This window comes from Talpa europaea (assembly GCF_964194135.1).
Source record: "Talpa europaea genome assembly, chromosome: 10".
NCBI lineage: Eukaryota > Metazoa > Chordata > Mammalia > Eulipotyphla > Talpidae > Talpa > Talpa europaea.
The window spans coordinates 111,657,708-111,665,778 of NC_140077.1; the positions used below are offsets into that span (position 1 = coordinate 111,657,708).

At 49.5% G+C, this 8,071-nt stretch overlaps 1 protein-coding gene across 2 annotated transcripts in view; it reads left to right on the top strand.

Annotated features, from left to right (window-relative positions):
• The window catches only part of RNF150 (ring finger protein 150), a gene marked incomplete at its 5' end in the record, with an annotated part of 123,084 nt that extends 115,229 nt beyond the window's left edge, over positions 1–7,855 (top strand). For both annotated transcript variants that reach the window (XM_084244789.1, XM_084244790.1), the window contains one exon: positions 7,673–7,855. In XM_084244789.1, the coding sequence (XP_084100915.1) occupies positions 7,673–7,788 (116 nt within the window). In that variant the 3' untranslated portion in view covers positions 7,789–7,855. The remainder of the gene's footprint in view (positions 1–7,672) is intronic.
• Positions 7,856–8,071: the final 216 nt, after the last annotated feature.

The following is an 8,071-nucleotide window of genomic DNA, read 5'->3' on the forward strand; positions in this document are numbered from 1 at the left end:
TGATATAAACCTTCAAGTTTGCAGCAAATGGGTCCCACACAACCACCAGGTGATGCTTGAAAATGCAGAAGGACAGAACTCACCAGCTTCTTCTCCAGGGGTCCTCGTTGTACTCCCCCCTCCCTTTAGGGAGAAATTGTAGAAATCTTCTGGAGGAAAGAAGGTGGATTGTGGTAAGTGATCTAGCCAGACTCCGGTCGCAGCCCCAGGACACCCCTGTGGTGGTATCATGGTCACACGCCCCTGGTCTGGATGAGTGTGGGAATGCCAGGAGGTGGGGCGACTGTCCCTCCTCACGCTTCACCAGGACACAGGGGCAAGGTGAGCCAGCATCCCTGCACACCCCACCCTTTGGCAGTCAGTGCCAGCGTGTGCTCATGCAGCTGGCTTCTGTGCAGGTGCACACATTTGCACATCGCATGAGTGTGCACAGATGTTCATGCCTGTGCATGTGTGTGCACACACACCACCAGTCCCCAGGGGTCCAGCTCACCATCCACATCCACCAAGAATTACAGCACTGGGATGCACAGGAATCATCCTAGGCAGAGCCAGCAGGTGCATTTTTGTCTCACGTGAAAACTGCTGCTGCTGACTGTGGTCCTATGGCTGCTTTGGCCCTGGCAGTGCTTGTTGTGTTCAGCTGATCGCCAACACCTGCACATGACGGGATTTTACGTGCAAATCTGAACTTAGCTGAAAATGCTGGAAATGGCAGCAAGCTGGGCCTCTTCCCTGGCAGTGAAAACTGACCAGACCTGGGAGCAGGCGGCTCCCTCGAGGCAACACACATGCTGGGCAGCTCCTCACCAGCTGCAGCCCCAGAGTCAGGGCAGCCTCAGGCATCAGCGACCCCTCCTGTGCACTGGGGCAGATCAATGTCCTGAATTATCCTGTGAGAGCTCATTAAAAGGTCTCCTGGAGAAGCCACCCAGTGTGAGCGCTGAGGAGCAGCTACACGTTTAATACTCTCACTAGTAACTAATGTTCACCACAGGGAGCAACAATTAGTAGATTTATGGACTGAAGTTCCATCAAAAATTTTTTGTCAAACAACTCATTCATATATATGTATTCATATATATAAATAAAGACGCGCCTTCTCAGAGCTGTCAGCACAGGAAGAGCCAGCTGCTCCCCGCTCCTGCACAGCAAGTTCCGTGGAATGGATTTCTTAAGGAAAGACAAGACCATAATGATCCTACAGTGGTTCTTTAAATAGGTTCATTCAGAAATTGGATTTGGAAATCCAAGTTTTTCAGCAGGAACACAATGGCTTAAAAAGCATGTCTTTCCTGTTAGGAAACTGAGGGACATGTGCACAGTGGGAGAGAGGCAACCTGGGCACACATGTGCGTGCAGATGAGAAGCACGTGTGTGTGCTCTGACCACGGTGCACCTGCCTCCACGCAGCTTTCGTGGGCACATCTTCCACCCCACTGCCCATGTTTAGTGAAATCAGTCAGGAAAATGGAAATCACTGTAGGTGCGTCAACATAAAATTAAATCACGAAACTGGGGGGCCTCTCTGGTGGTGCAAGGGGGTAAGCACCTCACTATGAAGCAATCCGCAGCCTCTGCAGCAGGAGTTCGATCCCCCGGCAGCCAGGGAAAAACCCACATGGTGCAGCAGACCTCTCCCGTCTCCCCGCTGCTCCCCTCAGCAGTGTATTTCAGTTAATCTGCCTGTTCTGCTGCCCACTGTGTCTCTGATAAATCCTCTCACCCTCCCACATCTCTGGCCTGTACCCAGCTCTTGTATGCATAAATAAATCTTTAAAAGAAAAAAAGAAACTGGTTACAACATTGAGGGAGATGAACATCAGCCTTTACCTGGCACCATACACAAAATTAACTGATGTTGGGCCAGAGAGCTCACTGTAATTACTAAAGTTGTAAGACTTCCAGAGAAAAACACAGGAATAAACACTTGCAACTTTTGGGTAGGCAAAGATTATATAGCTGGGACCCAAAAAGCAAGCAGCACAGACCACAAAAATGGACAAGTGGGCTTTTATCAAAATTAAATCCTTTGGCTTGCTGAAGGTCATCCTTAAGCAAACAAAGAGGCAAGCCACAGACTGAGAAAAAAAATCATTGCAGTGGTTGTCTCTGATAAACAACTTGCACTGAGAATGTAAAATAAACATACAGCTCAGCGAAAGACAGAATGCCCGAATGAACAATGAGCAGGACGTGTGGTCAAGAGTCCTGTCATGCTGGAAGCTTGATGGGGCTCAGCTTTCCCTGTTCTACTGCTCACCCCACTCAGCACGTCCACATGTGCATCCATGTTTGCATACGAGCGTGCACACACACACCTCCCTCTGGTCTAGAACATCACGGAGTATAAGCAAAAAATAAAGCTGACATTGATTGAAGGGGGAAAATGAGCAAAGAACTTGCACACTTTTTAAACAATGACACACACATTGCTTTAAAAACACACAGAATAAAACCATGGTCAGGGAAACACTTGTAGACCCTCCAGCAAGGATGCCAAGGAACCGAACCCTTCCAGGCTATGTAGAAATGAGAAATAGCAGAGCCACACTCCAAAGCAGAGGTGACATCAGCAAGGGGACATAAGGCCCAACCCTGGAGGCGCTAACTCAACAATTCAGTGCCTTTTGGAAAAATCTAGAAATTTGTTGGATCACTCACCTGTGTTCCTCAGCATCCCAACTCCTTCCTGAAGAGGGAAAGAGAAGAGTAGAATGTACTTCTAACATTCTGACCTGTCAGGGGCCTGCCTGAGGGCCGATTCTTATTTTGCCTGTGGACAGGACAGACACCAGGTTGAGGATGGACCAAGCAGCCTTGAGGCTTAGGTCCCCCGGGTTCAGCAGTACCACATGTGGACACTAGAGGGCGCCAAACCCCTGAATTGCTGCAGCACCAGAGGGACCCCCAGAGGAGACACAGGAATGTCTTCAGTTAGGAGGGAGCTCCCAGGAGCCCAGAGGGGACACATCCCCAGAAAAGGCTTGAGGCTGCCCAGTGCCTCCAGGGGGGCAGATTGGTGAACGTTCTTGTACAAACCCAGACTGCCAAGCCAGGAGAGGTGCTGCTTTTTTCAAATGCCAGAGCCCCGGGTAAGGCACAAGGCATCCTGAGAAACAGAAAGGCATGTTCAACCACAGAAATAAACTAAAGCTCCAGAAGCAGACCCACAGAGATGGAGGTTCTTGCATTACTTCTGAACTCAGTCACTGAAAGCTTCTCAAAAAAAAAATAAATAAAAGCACAGGACCAGATGGTTTCACTGGAAAATTCTACCACTCAGAGAAGAATGAAGGCCAGGCTTCCTAAAACACTTGCCAAAAAAGCCGAAGAGGAGGGATCACTTCTGAACTCGTTTTATGAAACCAGCGTTATCCTGATACCCAAAGCCACACAAAGACAACGCTGCCAACACTTCTGGAGCCCGGTCACCTCTCGGAGGCAGAAGGGTAGTTGCCTGCTCGTCCTCCGCCTTCCAGGCTCCCTGGCAGGGCCTGATAAATGGGCTGGAAAGGGGACTGGGAAATGCAGTCCCAGCCTTCTAGCTTGACGCAATTTAAGAAATGCACGCGGCTGCGTGATCTCTGCCTGCCTCTCCGAACCCTCTGGCAGTGGCCCTTTTTCATTTTTTATTCCGATGCTTTGCACGGTCCTGGGGACACTCCTGTATCAGGTGCACGGCCAGGAGGGGATGGCTTCCGCAGGTAGTGCTCGCGGTGGTCAGAACACGCCGCTGACCTCATGGATGTGAGCTGGGCTTTGCCTTCTTTCCTGCCAAAACTACTGTAAAATGAGCACAAAACCCACACTGTCCTCTGGGCGCTTGATAAGGTCTCATTCCATGAAGGGCTGTTCATGAAGGATGTCAGTGTCTCAGCAAGTAGAGAAAACCTCCCACGGTGTGAAGTGTCACTGGGAGAGAAAACTGAGGCTGAAGAGAGAAAAACAGTGAAATTATGACTACGTGATCTAGTTTAATGTATGACAAGCTTGCAGGGAATTCTCCTCCTCCAAGTCAAAATAAAAACAAAGCTTCCAACCTCCCCGTCTGGAAGGTGAGACAGAATCTTCCCGATCGGAGCTCATTACCTGCATCTTTAGAATTACAGAGCAAGTATGCAGAAAGGCAAACATGCCTGTTATGCCCGAATGATTTTAGGAGGCACTTGGCCAAACGGGTAAATTTATATCGCAAGCCTGGAATGTTTCCCAAAGGTGGACAAGTGGTGTCTGTGAGAAAAATTAACAGCCAAGTAGAAATCTTGCAGCGCTGACATCCTGGAGTAACCTAGTTGTCAACAACCCTGCCTGGAGGCGCGGGGGAGAGTGGGGGCTCCAATTCACCCATCTTTGGGGGTGATGTGCACCCACTTCAGGGTGTGTGTGTGAGCACAGCAGAAGCAGCCTATAATTTCTTTGCACAGGGCTTGGCAGAAGGAAACCACAGTATGTTCTAGCTATTTATTATTATTATTATTATTATTATTATTATTATTATTCAACCTGAGACTTGCAGGCCAGAACCTTGCCATTCTCCCTGCAGAAGAAGAAGGAAAATTTAAATCAAACCAGGGATTTCTTGCCTTAGAAATTCTTGTGAAGCCAAGGAATTCAAATGAACACAAAACACTCTGCATTTGAAGTCTAATTCACTTTCGCACTAAGATCCTGACAGTCAATACCAGGCAATGTCCCAGCTCTGAGAAACCTCAATTCTAAGATGAAAAGCAACTTTGTAAGTGAGCCAACCCCTGGGAGCCTCTGCAGGCCACGGGGTTGACTGGAGAAGATGTCCTGTTTTCAAGAAGACGAGCATCACTAGCGTGGCAGGAAGGATGCTGTTTTTCTTTGAAGTCTTATTTTTCAAGTACATGGGGAACTCAGCTTTTATATAACGAAGGGAGCATCTCCCAGTGCGTGAGCCCCAAACCTCCTGCTTGAGCAGGACTCCTGGGGTTTACAGTCATCACCACCTGAGTCTCTCAACACAGCACATGGGCTCTGCGGGCGAGGCTTGTGCACACCAGGCCTCTGTGGCCTGCGCCTCCTCTCATAAAACCGGCAGTAGCATCAGTAACAAATCCCACTCTGAGGGGGAGAATTTCCTTTGGCTTTGAATAACAGTCGGAGGCAATTAAATAGGAAGGCAGAGACTGTGTGAAAAGTGTCATGTCAAGTTAATGGACAACACGTGGTCGGTGAAACGTAAACCAAAATATGCATTTACAAACAAGCCACGCCAGTCTTGTGTGGTGAGCGCGCGCAGCTCACCAGAGCGCAGTCTGCGGGAGTGCTTCTCAGCCTTCTGTGGTTTTCTGAGAGAACCCAATGAAAGCAACTCCTCTCCAAAGCGTTCAGGGAGGGAGGTGAGGAGAGAGTCACACAGCTTGGGCAGATGAAAGGTCCCTGCACCTGACCCAGCGTGAGCCCCGCGCCTGGCGTGAGCTGCGCGGTGCAGAGTCGGGGCTTCCTCCAGCCGGCACGAGCCCAGCCCCGCCTTCCTGGCTAAGGGTTCCCCAGAGGGCGGACGGTTCTGGTGGCTGCTGCCTCGGAGAAGATATATAAGAAGTGCTCAAAATAAAGATGGGGGCAGAGACAGATTTTGGGGAGGGAGAGACTCCACTTCACTGTTGACTCAATGACTCATTTCATCAAATATTGTTGAAAGCCACCACGTTCAACTACTGCCTACACCCTCCCAAAGCTGTTCCTGATGCTTTGTCCTAGCGGTCGGTCCCCTGATGTTCCTGTGAACGCCACGTACCCGCGGCGCCGGGAGACACACGAGGGTGTGCTTTAGGATGGGTGTCTTCCTGGAAACACCCCGTTCCTCCAAGACCACGCTGTCGCTAACTGTGGCCTGGGTTACATGTCTTCTTCAAAATATCTTAAGAGATTACCGCCCTTGGGCCTCCCTAGTGGCGCAAGGAGTTAAGATGCAACCTATGAAGCAATCTGCAGCCTCTGTAGCACGAGTTTGATCCCTGGCCAGGGAGCTACCCACATGGCGCAGCAGACCTCTCCTGACTCGCCCGCTGCTCCCCTCAGCAGTGTGTTTCAGTCAGTCTGCCTGTTCTGTTCCCCGCTCTGTCTCTGGTGAATCCTCTCACCCCCTGTGCCTCTGGCCTGTACCCCAGCTCTTGTATGCATAAATAAATCTTAAAAAAAAGTTTACTGCCCTTTATGAAACTCATTTCCCTACTGTACCTCAACATGAAAGAAATAAGCGATCGTCAGAGCAAAAGTATCATAACCAGCAATATTCCGAGGTTCTCAGCCATCTTGCTGGTCAGTTAGCTGCATGTTTCTTCCACAGGATAATGGGACACACGAGATCTTTTTGGCTTGTGGGCTGTCTTGCTGCATCTGAGCTCCCCCGCCCTGCCTGGCTCCTGGCTTGGCTCTGCGCTTAGTTATATCTAAAGAAGAGGGCAGGGTGGTCAACCCAGATAAAGGGGCGTCCGTTGTCCAGTGGCGGATGGAAACCAGACTCTGGCTCAGACCACCCTACTGTTGATGTACACGAGCTTGACCCTGACACCTCCACAAACTGTGTAAGCCAGTTACAGCCTCATGTCCACCTGCACGCAGGCTCCCTGCCCCCCAGCCACCTACATATGCTATTGCCAATGCCCAGAAGGTACTTCCTTCTTCATCTGGCTGACACAAATTATCAGTTCGACCTGGCACCCTATGGGAAGCCACCTCTGACCCAGCAGAGGGCACTTGCAACAGGTGGTACCTCCTGCTGCTGAGTGTCACCCCACTGTGTGGTGTCTGACTAGTGACCAGCCTGCCCACTGGACAGTCAGCTCCTGGAGGATGGAGCTGTCTTACTCTCACCTGTATCCCTAGCATCTAGCATAAGCCTTAGCACGTAGTAGGGACTCGTGAATAAGGTAGTCACGGGTGTTCACTTACAGAATGTTTGGGAGTAAAACTGGGGGAAAAATGTTTTAAAGAAAATGAAAATAATTCCCAAAGCCTGAGACAACTCTTACTAGAATGTTTTATTCCTTTGCTTCCAGATAACTTTCTCTGTTGAGCTCACTGCCTAGAAAGCCTCGAGTACTTCTGTTTTTGCTTCACTGCATACTGTTTTCATATGTAACTGCGCATTCTTTGGAAACCGCTTTGTTGTTAAGAAGACTGTCCTTTAGGAATAAGTTAATTCAGATATTCACTATCATTGGACTTTGTTACTTGCAATTTTTGTTGCTATCAATAAGACTTAAGGGAATATTTTTGCATCTCTGATGATTTCTCTATAATTCTGGAAACGTAATTACTGGGTGACAATTTCACAGTTACGCATGCAGTATGTGCCAGTGCCCACCTCAGTCTTAAGTGCAATATCCTATTTTTTTAAAGATTGAAAATTTCATGAACAATTTAAGTCGCTCCCTTTTACCTGTATTTATCAGTCATTTACATTAGATCCTCTGGACCGCCTAACAGTGACGTTTGCCCATGTTTCTGGTGGACTATGATTTTTCTTATCCAATTAAAAGAGATACAGAATAAGACGATGCTTAGATTTTTTTGTTTGTTTTACAAAGTAGCCAAGTTTTCTAATACCTTCTCTCACCTTAAATGTTATTAAAAGCCACCGTGTTGGCATAGCCAGCGCCCCAGGCACCCTCACGATGAACTGTGCTCTCTCCTCCAGGCGAGGAGCCGGCCGTGAGCAGCGACTCCGACATCTCGCTCATCATGGCCATGGAGGTTGGACTGTCCGACGTAGAACTTTCCACTGACCAAGACTGCGAAGAGGTGAAATCCTGAAATGGTGACTGCGGAAAACAGGGTGACAGGACCCACAGGGAAGGGGGGGGAGTGCCCCACATCTTGGACTGGACGCTACTGGACGCACGGGCCTCCAGCACATCAGGACCCCCCAGGACACGCTCGAGAATGGCAACGAAAAGCAATACCCAAAGTCACGTTCATGGGGCTGCGCTTTCTCCATCTCGCCGTAGCCCGTGTCCTTGGCAGCTCGGGGGAGCCTGAAGCAGAGCCCCTGCCCGTCCTCGCAGCCCACGGCCACAGGGCCTGAGAATGGCTGAGC